At 36.0% G+C, this 18397-nt stretch overlaps 1 protein-coding gene across 1 annotated transcript; it reads right to left on the bottom strand.

The window, feature by feature from the left end:
- Nucleotides 1-292: 292 nt before the first annotated feature.
- LOC145776158 (transcription termination factor 3, mitochondrial-like) lies at nucleotides 293-6275 on the bottom strand. Its single transcript, XM_082587561.1, has 5 exons — nucleotides 5634-6275; nucleotides 4975-5166; nucleotides 3282-3412; nucleotides 2803-2906; nucleotides 293-1697 (listed from the first exon to the last, which is right to left on the bottom strand). The coding sequence occupies exons 1-5, from the start codon at nucleotides 6212-6214 to the stop codon at nucleotides 1524-1526; spliced, it is 1182 nt and encodes a 393-aa protein (XP_082443687.1). The 5' UTR covers nucleotides 6215-6275; the 3' UTR covers nucleotides 293-1523.
- Nucleotides 6276-18397: the final 12122 nt, after the last annotated feature.

Raw genomic sequence — 18397 nt, 5'->3', positions numbered from 1 at the left:
ACCTCTGAACTTTTTTGATAGCAGACAACAGTAGCCTATCAAGGTTGCCAGATGGGTAAATTGTGCAATCGTCTATGCCATAGACTCTATGGTGCAATAAACATTGACACAGTGAAAGTTAAAACTACTTAGTAACACGAATAAAAACTCCCACAATAACCAGACAAAAATTTGGTAAACAATGATGCAGTTCAAAGTTTATATTTATTTATTTATTATAAATAAAATGTATAAAACTGATTGCAAATTTTGCGACTTTTTCAGTGCTACTGTAACTCGGCCTTGGGTGTGACATTGCGATTCTACGCAAACTACATCAACAATAATTGATAAGCCTAATAGCAAAAATCACTGACTTATTACAATTCTTAGGCCAGCGATCGAGTAGTTAAAAGTAAAAGTTGGCAATACCAACTACAGTATATACCCAGGTTGCTTATAGTAATTATTTTTTGCAACATCATCGATCAAAAACTTCATTTTTTTCAAGTAGCCTACACAAAAAGTGATCTTGATCTTCAAGATCACATAGTTTGGTGATCTTGATCTTCAAGATCACCTATTCTTGGAGATCTTGATCTTCAAGATCACCAATACTGATGATCTTGCCCATCTCTGACTCTACTTATGACTTAAATTTGGTACTACCCATTACTCGAAATCGATCACTGGGTAGAGGCAATTATCGTAAAGTTTCTTGCCCAGAGAAACAACAGCAATTGCGGGTGGCTGGAGTCGAACATCTCGACTGCGAGCCCAACGCGCTAACCACTCGGCCACTGCTGCCGATTTGCTTTAAACGGAGATTGAATATATACCGTATATTGGTGTTTTACCCTTGCATTTTCAGATTCAGTTTATTCAATGGACCAAACATATCAACCAAATAAGCAAGAAATCTAATCCATCTGTCATCATTCAGCAATGAAACAAATTCCGATAAGTAGGCTATAGACCTCAAACTTCGTTTTTTCTATCGCCGGTCCGCGAGGCTATTTTCATTTTAAAACCGGTCTGTAAGAGAAAAAGGTTGGGGACTGCTGTTCTAGGCTACACGTGTGTGTTACAACCAGACTCTGCAAGCTACGACAATACGATCATATTCGATACAAAAAGTAAAATCATATAAAATATAATTTTATTGCCCGGAAATGTCACGGTTTTGGCAACATCGTAGTCTATTGATCATCATAAAGTGATATTTCACAAGGTAGATTTAAACGATCTGTCTTAGCCTGATGCTGCGAGTTTGCTGTGGCAATAGTAAGTTGCGCAAGCTGAATGGTGTTGAGGTCAGTGAGTGGTTCTTTAGTGTGGTTCTTTCGTTTAGCTTGAGGCTGCTGGTTGTTGAGTTTCTGTGTTGTTAGGCGTTTTATGTTGCAAAATTTGTTTTCAGTTGATTAGTTACACAATCAATTGCATAAAGTGATATGTTAGTTAACTCGGCTCAATTGAAGTAGCCTACTTGACAGGGCCGTTTGGTCACATACCTTCACATTGAAACAAAATAAATTGACTTGACACTAAACAGTTCTCATAAATTTCTCATAATTAGCAAGCGGACCAATCTGACATTTCTGGCAAAACTCTTCATTCGTAGAGCGGACAATATTGTCCAGTGATTGGTAGCCAGGCGTCTTTTCGTCGTACACATTTCTTCCCAATGATTTCAAATAGTAGTGCCGAGTGGAGATTAACTGCAAAATACAAGAAACTAAAAAAAAGCCATAAACCTTTCGAACGTAGAAGTATCAAGCCAGCGAACTGACGACCTAAAACAATGGTCCTCAATCTGTGGTTCACGACCCTCTCTTAGTTTTGAATCTTTATCCTCGCACTGACAAAGCCTTGATTGGTTATTCCTGGAAATTTCGCATACCTGTAGAGGCTTTTGACGCAGGCCCGGCCACCGAGATTGACAAAGCGAAGTTTCCGATTGTTGTTGTTGCCGAGGAATTATTATTCAATCGATTAGGTTGCCGCTGAATGGAGAGCAGTCCTTAGAATGCGTTGCTCGAGCGCACACCCCGAGAGTCGAACCAGCGTCGAATCCAGTAAGTGTCCTGCCATAACGCAAAGCTTCCGTGACAAATGAAACTACTACCGACTTCAATTATTCCTAGTACGAAATAATTAAATCTCGCGTCATTCATGCATTCCGGTCTAGCGTCATTCGTTTATTACGGAAGACGCGAAAAATCTGATTGTGTTGATACAGCTGAGTGCTGTAATATGCTGGATATCTGCAATGGATACCAGCACTAAACATTTAACAAAAACATTACACACTAAACAAACAGACATTTATTTTGATATGTGGCTCAGTATTTATGTAACAGCGGCTCATAGCTGACAACATGCTGTAAACTTTGGTCACAAACTATTTCATGTTGTACAATTTTTACACCACACAAGCGATACAGCGTAATACACACAACCTACATATTTGATGAAAAAAATATCATTTGGATAACCATCAAACCAGTCTTGTGTCATGAACGACTACCCAATTTTGTTAGTGATAAGAAAAAAAAACAGTATACCCCGTCTACTCTAAAAGCTCTTTGGCTCAATGAAAATGTTTGTGGCAAATCCACACTACTGGGTGGTGATGGTCCTCAGTTTGGCAAACAAACAGAGAAATTTCAGACGAAACACAAAGAAATTTCGACAGAACATCTTAAACTTTTCTGTAGAAATGTTAATGAAGAAATGAATTAAGGCAAGGAAATACAGAGTGTTGGTATTACGTAGAGGTTAGAATAGAATTTGAAAAAAGACATGTTGCAAAATCAAGCCTACCTTCAGTCTTGTATCAAAAATAAATGGATTGCGAGCTATTTGCTCGTTTGATAAATTCATTTCATTTGCATAAAACTTGAAGAGTGTTTCAAACTTTTTTTGATCTGCAAAAAAGTTTTAAAAGTGAAATGATTTTAGAACAAGATTCAGCAAACGCTACCGCAAGATTGGATTCAGTTGGGTGAAGGCCTTTCATTGTGAGTATAAAATTGCATGAAGCAAAGGCGGTTTAACTGGCGGGATGAGCTGTGTGCGATAGAACAAAGTACCACATTCGTCCATACCTGATGGCACAATCATTTTGCTAATCAAGATGACCGACTCGGAGTCAGTGTTCAATTAATTTACAATTATGTGAGGCTGACAGGATTTATCTTCTAAAACGGTTCTCACTCCGAGGATAAAGATTTACAATAAATAATTCCGCAGCAGAATTTTATTACAACTACACAATATCTGTGTGTAATAAGATAGGCTACCTGTCAACAATATCTGTGGTCTTTCTAGAAACAATTGTCTCATTTCTGCAATACTAAATAGACATGATTTTTCAAGCATTTTCACAACCAAATACACCTCTTCCAAACAAGCAGTAATTAGGCGCGGACACCTGAAAAACATAATGAGACTTTACACTATTTGAAATTAAATAATTCAGAAATATGGTGAAAATATCGGTACAAACGAGTTCATGATGAAAGGTTGCATGCTTCAGCTGGATAAAGATAAATTAATTTGTATTCTGCATATATACAAAATTTTCACAAAAAGATAGCAAATGAAACAAGATCCCAGCATAATGTTGATGATAACTGATTCAAGGCGCAACAATTGACCATTTATATACCTCGGAAGAAATTGAACCCATAGTACACACAGTATTTAATTTTTTGTGCATACACCCAGTTTTTCCAGACTTTCAAACAGAATTATTTAAACTTTCTTGTGAGATTTCTTTATTGAATTCCCACAAATATGAAAATGACTTGAAATACTGCTCTTAGTTACAGGGTTGAGAAAACCCCCTTTTTTTTAAAAAAGCTCAACCCGCCCGGGTTTTTTTGTTTTTTTTAAAAAAAGATGCAAAAAAAGGTAGATTCATGCTTATTTCACCTCAAAACTACTTTTTACGAATGAAGTGCCTTTCACTCACAGTACATGCTTGCATAGCTCAATAAAATAATGCACTAGGGCTGTTGTTGCTTGAATGTTGCATCATCCATTAATTTCAAGATCAAGTTGGATGTTACATCATCCACTGATTTCTATACCAAGTTGATGCTACCGTGGTAGAAATCACATTATTGCATCATTTGCTTAAATTTGAAGGCAAGGAGCATTTATGCCATCATGTTTAAATATTTTTTATCATTTATATATATATAAATTATTATATAACAGCCATGCGTTAGAATCCAGAATCTGTAATTGGTAAATAGCCTCCTAAATTGTATTTCACATCATACATACAGACTACAGTAGAGTAGTACTTTCACCAGTTTAACTATAAGGCCTTCTTGCATGAATGAGTTTTAATGTCCGCCCGATAGCTCAATTAGTTAGCGCGTCACTTCTGGAACGAAGAAGCTTCAAGATCAAGCGGCGCTGGTTCGACTCTCGGGGTGTGCGCTTGAGCAACGCACGTTAAGGACTGCTCTCCATTCAGCGGCATCTAATGGATGGAATAGTTCCCCGGCAACAAGACTTCAACAATCGGAAACTTCACTCTGTCAATCTCGGTGACCGGGCCTGCGTCAGTGATTCAAAGCCTCTACAAGTATGCGAATCTGCCAGGATTAAGCTCTGCAAGAAGCTTTCCCAGTCCGAGGATAAAAATTCAATCAATCAATGTAGTATACATACACAAAGTGGCATTACTTGATTTTTGTGTACTGTACAATATCCACTGCGTTTTCAGTTTATTCTTGGAAATTTACTTCACAATCACATCCTTAAGTCCTAATTTAAAGTTTGTTTTAAGTGCCTTGTAGTGTTTTTGTTCATTTTTTTAATTTTCTAATAAAAGCTGGACAAATATGATGCTCTGTTTTTTTTATGGGTTTTTTCAAAAAAACCCACCCAGGTTTTTTTGGGTTGGGTAAAATACCGACAACCCTGCTTAGTTATAATGTTAAACAATTAGAAAATTATTATCACTTATTTAATTCTTACTTGATAATGATGGATCTCAGATCTTTTGCTTTGTAATGTATTGGTCGATTTTCATAGTTAGTAGGTAAGTTTTGATAAAACCCAAGAACTCCATCAATTCTTGGAATAGAAAGATCAAAAATTTGAGAAAACCTTGCAACAAGTGATGCAATTTCCGCTTTCTTAAACTTCTTTGATGTCAAATATTCAATGCTAAAAATATATTTCTATGCAATAGAAAAATGCATTTCAGCAGTTTCTGTTTAAGTTCCAAACGACCAAACACAAACTTGATGTTGGGTTATGTCAATCAATCCAATGATATCTTTTGATAGCATAGTGTATATATATATTTAAAGTTTTGTACAGTCCATTACAACTTCTCAGCAAAATAGTACACTTCACTGAAAATTAGATTTCGAGTGAACAGTCTCATCCAATCTTAAATATACAATTATACATACATAAAACTGTTTACATACTAATAATTTTCAAATATTTTTCTATTTTTGTTTTTTTCAGCATACTGAGTGATAACTGATTGGATTGTCAAACATGAAAAATGACAGTTAGTATATTGGCTAGTGAGTAATATGAGAAACAGATGAGTTTGGAAATAACACAAGTGTACTTGCATTAACTAAAGTATTAGCCACCACATGTAGCAACTTATATCTTACGTTTCTTGTAGATCATCTATGCCGACTTTTGGATCCAGTAGATTGATATTTTTTGTTAAAACTTCTCCAAATTCACCTGGAGTGATGCCAATATTTCTTAAAAATTCTAACTTTGGTTTTAGTTCCTTGTTTAAATCTAAAGTGACTAAATACTGACAGGAATCAGGAAATTTTTTGCTTACAGCATAAAGATTGACTCCAAACATTATCAAAGTTTGCAGAGATTTTGAAGTATTTGCAAAATCTGCTAAATTATTAGAATGTGTTGGAGCTGGGAGAGGAATAAAGTGTTCAAACTCTTCTTGTAGCTGTTTATCAAAAGCATGAAATTCTTTAAGAGAGGCTGATACTGCCACATCTTCTTCCGCTTCAATCTTATCCTCAACAGTTAAGTTGCTGTATACTCTTTTAATAAAATTGACACTTCCGCCATGCAGCATTGGATCTTCCTTGAGATCTGCTTGAAAGATTTTGCAAGCAGTGCTGTGGTATTTTGACTTGAAAAGGACCAGGTTGTTCTGCTTGGTCAACTTGGTACACACAGTGGCCAAATGCTTTGGTCGTACAAACATACAAGCCATATTTTTTCAAATGAATTAAATTAAAGATTATTGAACTTAATTCTTCATCGATTGAACATGCAAAACTACCAAAAATAATGACCAGTTTAGTAAAATTGTCAGGAGCAAACAAAAAGACAAGGCTACACAAATAAGCCTATAGCAAAATGAAACTGTCCATTTTCAAAGGACATAAGTCTAGGGCAATTTTTTGCCACTAAAGTTACTTTTTTTTGGTTGTATCAATCAGGGATTGGTACCAATTAACAAAAGAAATGTAGAACCAAAATTTCATGGTTATGGGGTCAATATTTATGAAGTTATAAAGTTAGGCTACTAAAAGTCACTTTTTGTGCTTTTAGGTTACTTTTCATTTGTTAAGTTACTTTATCTTGCATACGTTTTTTGTCTAATTCCCCTATTTATTTATCTTTTTTTGCTACTGGAGAGATGAATTTACATTCTATGTAATGCCAAGACTTTTAATATATCTTCTACTATGGTACGGATTTAAGGTTTGCACAAGCCCATGCTTGTTCATATCGCGTGTATTCTCGAAATATTCGTAAACGTTAAGTAATTTTTTTGATGAAACAAATTGTGTTAACTATATTTAGCCACTTGTTTTTTCTGTAACAGCTGAAGTGCTTGATTGACAGAAATATTTGAATAAGAACCTTCTGATGATCCTGCTTTTAGGTGAAACAGGCTGTCAAGGGTTTAGATAGTAATAACTATATATTTGATTTAAAACACTACATATGTGTAATTATTATTTGAGCACAAATTGAAACTAATTTAGATGCTTTTTATGTTGAATTGCTGGTTTTTCATTTGCTTTCTTGTTTTTGTTGAATAAAGTTACTTTTTCGCAAAATGAAAGTGACATTTTTGAGTTTTTTAGGTTACAAAAAAATCGCCCTAAACATAACAGAAAACAGGCATTTTCGCTTGAAGACTGGTGGTATGTTTTTGACTTATGCAGTGTTGCCAGATGTTTTGCCACACTTGCCAAAACCTAATCCGTTATTTGAATGGTTGGTTGATAATGATAACAATAGCACAGAAGCAGTGTTGTACGTTGTCACCGTCAACTATTTTGCCGATTTTAAGCGTCACGCGCTATGCGTCATTTTTCGTTTTCGAGTAAACATTTTCAAGACTTGTTTCTAAATTGCAACACACCAATACCATCCAGTGCTGCTGTGGAACGCATGTTTTCACTTGGAAAGGACATTATGCGTCCCAAACGAAGCAGATTGTTGACCAGACAAACAATTTGAAACGCTTATGTTTTTACAAGGAAATTACTAATAAGCTAAGCAGCTAACTAGAATATGAATAGGCTACAGTCTCAAAACATAATACGGTATGGTACCTGCTCTTTATTTATAGCTATTGCTAGCCTAAACTTGGTAAGGCAAAATACTTCCATTTTGTCAGACCCTGGATAAAAAAGCGCTAGAAATTAGCGCTAACGCTGTCAATTTCTTTAAGAGCTTACGCAGTACCGTACTTTACGCCGTGAAGTTTTTAGGTAATTTGCGCTAACGCTGACACCAGAGCCAGCTTACACCGTAAATTAATTTCATTGACGCGTACAACACTGTGCAGAAGTTACACAAAATTATACAAAATATAAACAAAGATTATATTTATAATTCATACTCAAATTATCAACTTATACTAGCAATTTTAGCTAGGCTACAAACAGATGCCTTCAGTCAAATTTTAAACTGCACGTTGTCATGACCACCGTCATTCTGGCAGAATAGTTTTTCCGCTTTCCGCCTAAAAAAGTCATCCGTGAATAAGTGCGAGGCATAAAATGCGACCTGACATACCTTCGAAAAACCTTAAATAAAACAAAAACTCGCAACACGTGCCACTTAAATTTTACATGCATCGGATTCAGTATTCAATTACCTTTACAGGGATGTGCACCAATAGGTGGGCATTTGGAAGGAACTCCCAGCAGAACGCTCCAAAGATGGAGGATATATTTACGATAAACATTAAAACAATACGATTTTTGCATAATAGACACCACTTCAAACATCTTCAAATAGAACTATAATCCGCAACACGTGCCACTTAAATTTTGCATGCATCGGATTCAGTATTAAATTACCTTTCCAGGGATGTGCACCAATAGGTGGGCATTTGGAAGGAACTCCCAGCAGAACGCTCCAAAGATGGAGGATATATTTACGATAAACATTAAAACAATACGATTTTTGCATAATAGACACCACTTCAAACATCTTCGAATAGAACTTTAATCCGCAACACGTGCCACTTAAATTTTGCATGCATCGGATTCAGTATTAAATTACCTTTCCAGGGATGTGCACCAATAGGTGGGCATTTGGAAGGAACTCCCAGCAGAACGCTTCAAAGATGGAGGATATATTTACGATAAACATTAAAACAATATGATTTTTGCATAATAGACACCACTTCAAACATCTTCAAATAAAACTATAATCCGCAACACGTGCCACTTAAATTTTGCATGCATCGGATTCAGTATTAAATTACCTTTCCAGGGATGTGCACCAATAGGTGGGCATTTGGAAGGAACTCCCAGCAGAACGCTTCAAAGATGGAGGATATATTTACGATAAACATTAAAATAATATGATTTTTGCATAATTGACACCACTTCAAACATCTTCAAATAGAACTATAATTCGCAACACGTGCCACTTAAATTTTGCATGCATCAGATTTAGTATTAAATTACCTTTCCAGGGATGTGCACCAATAGGTGGGCATTTGGAAGGAACTCCCAGCAGAACGCTTCAAAGATGGAGGATATATTTACGATAAACATTAAAATAATACGATTTTTGCATAATTGACACCACTTCAAACATCTTGAAATAGAACTTTAATCCGCAACACGTGCCACTTAAATTTTGCATGCATCGGACTCAGTATTAAATTACCTTTCCAGGGATGTGCATCAATAGGTGGGCATTTGGAAGGAACTCCCAGCAGAACGCTCCAATAATGGAGGATATATTTACAATAAACATTAAAACAATACGATTTTTGCATAATTGACACCTCTTCAAACATCTTGAAATAGAACTTTAATCCGCAACACGTGCCACTTAAATTTTGCATGCATCGGACTCAGTATTAAATTACCTTTCCAGGGATGTGCATCAATAGGTGGGCATTTGGAAGGAACTCCCAGCAGAACGCTCCAAAGATGGAGGATATATTTACAATAAACATTAAAATAATACGATTTTTGCATAATAGACACCACTTCAAACATCTTCGAATAGAACTATAATCCGCAACACGTGCCACTTAAATTTTGCATGCATCGGATTCAGTATTAAATTACCTTTCCAGGGATGTGCACCAATAGGTGGGCATTTAGAAGGAACTCCCAGCAGAACGCTCCAAAGATGGAGGATATATTTACGATAAACATTAAAACAATACGATTTTTACATAATAGACACCACTTCAAACATCTTCGAATAGAACTTTAATCCGCAACACGTGCCACTTAAATTTTGCATGCATCGGATTCAGTATTAAATTACCTTTCCAGGGATGTGCACCAATAGGTGGGCATTTGGAAGGAACTCCCAGCAGAACGCTTCAAAGATGGAGGATATATTTACGATAAACATTAAAACAATACGATTTTTGCATAATAGACACCACTTCAAACATCTTCAAATAAAACTATAATCCGCAACACGTGCCACTTAAATTTTGCATGCATCGGATTCAGTATTAAATTACCTTTCCAGGGATGTGCACCAATAGGTGGGCATTTGGAAGGAACTCCCAGCAGAACGCTCCAAAGATGGAGGATATATTTACGATAAACATTAAAACAATATGATTTTTGCATAATTGACACCTCTTCAAACATCTTGAAATAAAACTTTAATCCGCAACACGTGCCACTTAAATTTTGCATGCATCAGATTTAGTATTAAATTACCTTTCCAGGGATGTGCATCAATAGGTGGGCATTTGGAAGGAACTCCCAGCAGAACGCTCCAAAGATGGAGGATATATTTACAATAAACATTAAAATAATACGATTTTTGCATAATAGACACCACTTCAAACATCTTCGAATAGAACTATAATCCGCAACACGTGCCACTTAAATTTTGCATGCATCGGATTCAGTATTAAATTACCTTTCCAGGGATGTGCACCAATAGGTGGGCATTTGGAAGGAACTCCCAGCAGAACGCTCCAAAGATGGAGTATATATTTACGATAAACATTAAAACAATACGATTTTTGCATAATAGACACCACTTCAAACATCTTCGAATAGAACTTTAATTCGCAACACGTGCCACTTAAATTTTGCATGCATCGGATTCAGTATTAAATTACCTTTCCAGGGATGTGCACCAATAGGTGGGCATTTGGAAGGAACTCCCAGCAGAACGCTCCAAAGATGGAGGATATATTTACAATAAACATTAAAATAATACGATTTTTGCATAATTGACACCTCTTCAAACATCTTGAAATAAAACTTTAATCCGCAACACGTGCCACTTAAATTTTGCATGCATCAGATTTAGTATTAAATTACCTTTCCAGGGATGTGCATCAATAGGTGGGCATTTGGAAGGAACTCCCAGCAGAACGCTCCAAAGATGGAGGATATATTTACAATAAACATTAAAATAATACGATTTTTGCATAATAGACACCACTTCAAACATCTTCGAATAGAACTATAATCCGCAACACGTGCAACTTAAATTTTGCATGCATCGGATTCAGTATTAAATTACCTTTCCAGGGATGTGCACCAATAGGTGGGCATTTGGAAGGAACTCCCAGCAGAACGCTCCAAAGATGGAGGATATATTTACGATAAACATTAAAACAATACGATTTTTGCATAATTGACACCACTTCAAACATCTTCGAATAGAACTTTAATCCGCAACACGTGCCACTTAAATTTTGCATGCATCGGATTCAGTATTAAATTACCTTTCCAGGGATGTGCACCAATAGGTGGGCATTTGGAAGGAACTCCCAGCAGAACGCTTCAAAGATGGAGAATATATTTACGATAAACATTAAAACAATACGATTTTTGCATAATAGACACCACTTCAAACATCTTCAAATAAAACTATAATCCGCAACACGTGCCACTTAAATTTTGCATGCATCGGATTCAGTATTAAATTACCTTTCCAGGGATGTGCACCAATAGGTGGGCATTTGGAAGGAACTCCCAGCAGAACGCTTCAAAGATGGAGGATATATTTACGATAAACATTAAAACAATATGATTTTTGCATAATTGACACCTCTTCAAACATCTTGAAATAAAACTTTAATCCGCAACACGTGCCACTTAAATTTTGGATGCATCAGATTTAGTATTAAATTACCTTTCCAGGGATGTGCATCAATAGATGGGCATTTGGAAGGAACTCCCAGCAGAACGCTCCAAAGATGGAGGATATATTTACGATAAACATTAAAACAATACGATTTTTGCATAATAGACACCACTTCAAACATCTTCAAATAGAACTATAATCCGCAACACGTGCCACTTAAATTTTGCATGCATCGGATTCAGTATTAAATTACCTTTCCAGGGATGTGCACCAATAGGTGGGCATTTGGAAGGAACTCCCAGCAGAACGCTTCAAAGATGGAGGATATATTTACGATAAACATTAAAATAATATGATTTTTGCATAATTGACACCACTTCAAACATCTTCAAATAGAACTATAATTCGCAACACGTGCCACTTAAATTTTGCATGCATCGGAAGCAGTATTAAATTACCTTTCCAGGGATGTGCACCAATAGGTGGGCATTTGGAAGGAACTCCCAGCAGAACGCTTCAAAGATGGAGGATATATTTACGATAAACATTAAAACAATACGATTTTTGCATAATAGACACCACTTCAAACATCTTCAAATAAAACTATAATCCGCAACACGTGCCACTTAAATTTTGCATGCATCGGATTCAGTATTAAATTACCTTTCCAGGGATGTGCACCAATAGGTGGGCATTTGGAAGGAACTCCCAGCAGAACGCTTCAAAGATGGAGGATATATTTACGATAAACATTAAAATAATATGATTTTTGCATAATTGACACCACTTCAAACATCTTCAAATAGAACTATAATTCGCAACACGTGCCACTTAAATTTTGCATGCATCGGATTCAGTATTAAATTACCTTTCCAGGGATGTGCACCAATAGGTGGGCATTTGGAAGGAACTCCCAGCAGAACGCTCCAAAGATGGAGGATATATTTACGATAAACATTAAAACAATACGATTTTTGCATAATAGACACCACTTCAAACATCTTCGAATAGAACTTTAATCCGCAACACGTGCCACTTAAATTTTGTATGCATCGGATTCAGTATTAAATTACCTTTCCAGGGATGTGCACCAATAGGTGGGCATTTGGAAGGAACTCCCAGCAGAACGCTTCAAAGATGGAGGATATATTTACGATAAACATTAAAACAATACGATTTTTGCATAATAGACACCACTTCAAACATCTTCAAATAAAACTATAATCCGCAACACGTGCCACTTAAATTTTGCATGCATCGGATTCAGTATTAAATTACCTTTCCAGGGATGTGCACCAATAGGTGGGCATTTGGAAGGAACTCCCAGCAGAACGCTTCAAAGATGGAGGATATATTTACGATAAACATTAAAACAATATGATTTTTGCATAATTGACACCTCTTCAAACATCTTGAAATAAAACTTTAATCCGCAACACGTGCCACTTAAATTTTGCATGCATCAGATTTAGTATTAAATTACCTTTCCAGGGATGTGCATCAATAGATGGGCATTTGGAAGGAACTCCCAGCAGAACGCTCCAAAGATGGAGGATATATTTACAATAAACATTAAAATAATACGATTTTTGCATAATTTACACCACTTCAAACATCTTCGAATAGAACTATAATCCGCAACACGTGCCACTTAAATTTTGCATGCATCGGATTCAGTATTAAATTACCTTTCCAGGGATGTGCATCAATCGGTGGGCATTTGGAAGGAACTCCCAGCAGAACGCTTCAAAGATGGAGGATATATTTACAATAAACATTAAAACAATACGATTTTTGCATAATAGACACCACTTCAAACATCTTCAAATAGAACTATAATCCGCAACACGTGCCACTTAAATTTTGCATGCATCGGATTTGTGGAGACCTATTGATGCCCCCCAAACAATCTGGCATTAGCGCTCACAGAAAAACAATGGGACCGCGTTGGTAGTCGCCTTGTATGTGAGGGTGTAAACGTAGTGATGCATTCGTCAAATTCGGTATTTTGTCACAAAACTCTTCAAGTAAACACTAAGTCCATTGAGGCTTTAAACATTTCATCATCACCATTTCAGCAGAAATCAAGTTTCATTAATAATGATGCAAAATATCTTTCTTTAACTCATCTTGATGATTTATCATTGTCTGATAATATGATAGGCCTAGATATAAACATATCTCGCTGTAATGAAAGTTTGGGAAAAGCTGCAACTCACAACGGAAAAGCTGAAATAACTTTTTTCGAAACAAAAATTGATATGAATAAGGCGAAAACAAACAAAACTTATCAGCCAAAAGCCGAAGTTTATGACCAAAAAAAAAAAGTTTCTGAACCAAAAATCCAAATTGATGATAAAAAAAACAAAATTCTTGGTGCAAAAACTGACATTGATAATGCAAAGAATGCAACTGAAGTGACAAAAAACAACATTATTGACGCAAAAACCGACACTGATGACGCAAAAACTGACAATGATGACACAAAAAACGAAATTGAGGGAGCAAAAAACGACATTGATGACCCAAAAACCGACACTGATGACACAAAAACTGACATAGATGACGCAAAAACTGACATTGATAATGCAAAGAATGCAACTGAAGTGACAAAAAACAACATTATTGACGCAAAAACCGACACTGATGACGCAAAAACTGACAATGATGACGCAGAAACTAAAAATGACGAAACAGATGGTGTTCATAGACGCTATGACAACCAGATACCTTCAATTTCCGATGAAACATTGAATGAGTTAGGAAACTTTGCCGAACCAATATCACAAAAGCGTGAACGACGTTGTGAATGGGTTGATGTGACTAATAAGTCGTTTTTCCTTACGTTGGATGAATGGAAAGAGATGACCCTCAATCGCACCAAGCATCGATTTTCCTCCAGTCTGTATCGCGATGTTATATGCAAACAACTTAGAAAAATTTATGACAGTTGCGTTTTTTGTTTTAGAAATAATTATTTGGTAGAACCAGCAGCGGTTGAATCCTTAAGTAATGGTGATTCAAAATTTTACAATGGTCATACCAACGTGTATTGCAAGCACTCGGGTTGTTGTGGATGCTCAGTAAAAGGGGATGTACGTATTTTTTCATATGTTGATAAAGTTGAAGTTGTCGTAAATGTGATGGGGAAACGTAATCATGAAATGCATTGCGTAAAACGTAGGCCGGTTGCGGGGAAGCAGCGTAAATTATTCATGGAGAAATTACAATGTAAACATCCTAGCGAAGTTGGCCGAAAGTTGGTGGATGACTTAACTGAAAATGAACTATATCACGGTGCATACAATTTTGCTCCTGCCTCGTCTGTTTTGAGAAATATAAAAAGTGAAGGTAAGCTTTGCAATAGATATTCCAAAAATTGGATGTATAACATCAATCGCTTGAAGTATGAGTTTGAAAAAAAAAGCGAATCTTTATAAGACGCATAACTACATACCCCCCTGGCGTTATATTGTATTCTAATGCACAAGTGAAACTTTATCGAGATTTATGCCCTGTAGATATAATATATTTTGATGCGACAGGAAGCATAGTTAAAAGGCAGGAAGGTGAAAAAGATTTTCAAATTTATTCGCTTTTAGTCAGAAGCCCCTACGTAGGAGGTCCAGCGCTCCCAGTGGCAACAAACATTGCAACGAATCATGATTCTGAAAGCATACGGAGTTTTTTAGGTAAATTTCTAATGGACACTGTGCAAATTTGTGGAAAGGTAAAAAAACCAGCGTTAATGATGATTGACGGATCAATGGCTATGTGGAATGCTGTACTAAGTGCGATGTGTAATGAAACAAGGTTAGGTTATTACAACAGATGCTGGCGTGTAGTTTCAGGAGAGGCGACAAAATACGACTTGGAAAAAACTTTCGTTCATAATTGTTTGAGTCACGCCATGCGTGCAGCTAAAATTATGGTTAAAAAATATTACAAACCTAAGAAACACACATTAACAGTTATGCATTGGATTTCTTTGTTATTTGCATGTACAACCCTGTCTGAACTAGATGAAATAATGGAAAGTATTATTTGGGTAACCAACTGCGAGAGTACGTCTTCCAAAGTTGACTATCATTTTAACAGACTGCATCAGGGCTTTAAATTTTCAGAACTTTTGTGAAACGTAACAAACGAAATAGAAGAAAACGAAAAAGACGAACTCAACGACTATTTTCATACCAGTATGCGTGACGACCAAAAACAAGAATTAAATTCTCCATTTTACTTACGCTACCACAACCAACTTATGGCGTTTCTAAATTCTTCTGACTTTTTGGATCACCTCAATGATCCTTCTCATTCAAAGTTGCAGCACGAAAATGTTTACATGGATAAGAACTTTTGTTTAAAACTTATTGTAATTATTCTGAGTAGAATATGTACCACTTCGCAGCTAATTCTTGGAAATTTGTCCCGGCATTCGTCACATGAACGGCCAAATTACCAGGCTTACTCCCAGTATTCTTTTTGGTTTAAGCAAGTCATCTCATCCAAACTTAAAAATATTTCTCGGGATAATTTAACACAAGGTATCATCGAGCAGCATTTTTGGGATTTGAAACAAATTTATTTAAAAGGAAAACGTGTTGTAGGTATCGATCATTTTGTAGAAGAGTACGAAAACCAAATGAGAATGAGTGAAAAAATATTTTCTGCTCATTATATTCACCAGGGTTACGAAAAAAGTTACATTTCGGCCAAAACGTATGCTGATCAAGCTTCAAGTAAACATTCGAAACATCGCACTAACTTGGTAGTTTCAAAATTTAGAAAGCCAAAAAAACGACGTTCAGATGGATTTTATACTACAAATGAATCTAAAAAACATATTCGATATGTCAATGCTGTTAGCGAGTCCGCACCCACAATTTCTATGTGCAATGCGACTGCTTTTGCCCACTCGAAATGCAATTATGCAAAGATTCGTGACTTTTGGACAGCAACAGCCAAAGATTTTGAATACATGGCTGAATTTTCAACTTGGGTATGAAACGGTTTGGCAATAAATCGTAACTGTTTGTCGGATACCGCCGTTGTAATCGATAAAAACCACGAAGTATCTTGGCTAGATTTACTCACAGCATGTAACAATCCTTGCAGTAAAATTACGAACGAACTTGCCAAGCATTACCAAAATTCTTCTGCAGTTGCCAAGCATACCAAAATTCCAACGTCTGTACCAGAAAACGCTGAACGGTGATTATGTAGTGACGCTGGTCACGAGTTACATATATTCAACGTAAATAAAATGACGACTATAACAGTTGGTTAAGCAAACGTCTCGTAGACGCCTACTTTTTATTAAAAGCCAGTGAACCAAGAAACCGAAACGCCATAGGGGTTTTAGATTGCGACTCCACAGGGAAGATTTTGCAAAAATCCCCAATAAAGTCCGTGAAATTTTTCAAAACAGCGATGACAAAAACTGAGGAAAAATTGCTACCGGTCGTTCTCCTTCCTTTCTTGTGCAATGGCCACTTTCGTTTGTTACACTTTTCCACCCAAAATAAATTCATACATTGTTACGATTCTTCGAATAAAGAAATGAGTACAGCCTTTTCAAAGTTTCTACATGATGGTGCAGATTTCCTAGTAGATTTCTTGGTAACTAATCAGTTATACACAGGGAATTACAGTGTAAGTTCTAAACATATCGTGATGCAACCGGACAGTAATACTTGTGGGGTGGCAGTTTGCATAACTGCTGATATTCTTTGCAGCGACATGGATCTGAAATCTCAACATTCAAAAATGGATCTTAATTTTTTCACATCTTATCGACATTGGATGATTTATTATATTGTTTCAAATGCTATAAATGTTCATTCTGATTTAATAAATGCATTCAAATGTAATGCCAATTTACCACTGGGCTTGATGAACGTAGGAAACTCTTGCTGGTTTAATACTGTATTGCAAGCACTTAAATGTGTAATAGCAGCATGTGATGTTCCAATGTTGCATTATGAAAACGACAAACATATTGAAACACTGGACAAAAATATGTTTCTGTTATTACGTAATCTTGTTGGTAATGCGACTGTAGAGGAAAAACAAATTAAAAATGCTTTGAATGATATTAAAAATAAATTTCCATTGGGGCGTCAACATGATCCAGCAGAGTTTTTTGCCGAGTCATCATTACCATTGCTATTGAAGCACTGTGACGTGACATCGATATCGAAATACGTCACAGTTCATCAGTGCAATTCTTGTGGCAGAAAAAGTAGGCTTGATGAGAAAAGAAGCGAAGAAGTCTTGCTGATGTTACCAATGTATGATTCTATTCAGGAGAATAATTTTTTATCGCTTTATATTAAAACGTTTCTCAATAGTAAAGAACTCTCACTTTGTAATAATTGCAAAATGGTGATTCATACCACAAATACAAAATTTTTACGTTTACCCAAAGCTCTAGTATTGTGTTTAGCTAGAAATACTGGCCTGCGCAAATCCAAAAGACAAGTCAAAGCAGACAAAAATTTAACTCTTGAAGATGCACACGGGCTTTAATATAACTATAAACTCGTAAGTGTCATTGCACATTTAGGTGAGGAAAAGGAGAATGGCCATTATATCTGCTAATGCATCGAAAAATACAATGCGGTTTGGAAATTTGATGACAAATTAGTTCGATCGATTTCATACAGTGACATGGTAAAAACAATACAAGATTGCGGATACATGTATTTTTACGTACAAACTAAAAGCGTAAACGATACAAAACGTGAATAGACACATACACATTTATAGAAATTTCAAACAAGAGTGGTGAGGAGACTATTTGTGACACATGAGTTAAAAACATTTACTATTTTTGCATTTA

This window comes from Aplidium turbinatum, chromosome 1, assembly GCF_918807975.1.
Source record: "Aplidium turbinatum chromosome 1, kaAplTurb1.1, whole genome shotgun sequence".
Lineage (NCBI taxonomy): Eukaryota > Metazoa > Chordata > Ascidiacea > Aplousobranchia > Polyclinidae > Aplidium > Aplidium turbinatum.
Note: the sequence above shows the minus strand (reverse complement) of the source record. Positions and strands in the feature narration are given on the sequence as shown.

Bases quoted from the DNA above. Each gene is read 5' to 3' on its own strand.
- LOC145776158 (XM_082587561.1), bottom strand. From the start codon at position 6,214: ATGGCTTGTATGTTTGTACGACCAAAGCATTTGGCCACTGTGTGTACC. The intron at 5,167-5,633 runs GTAAGATATAAG...ATATATTTTTAG, and splicing joins ATAGATGATCTACAAGAAAC to CATTGAATATTTGACATCAA. The intron at 1,698-2,802 runs GTAGGCTTGATT...TGTATTTTGCAG, and splicing joins TTTTTGATACAAGACTGAAG to TTAATCTCCACTCGGCACTA.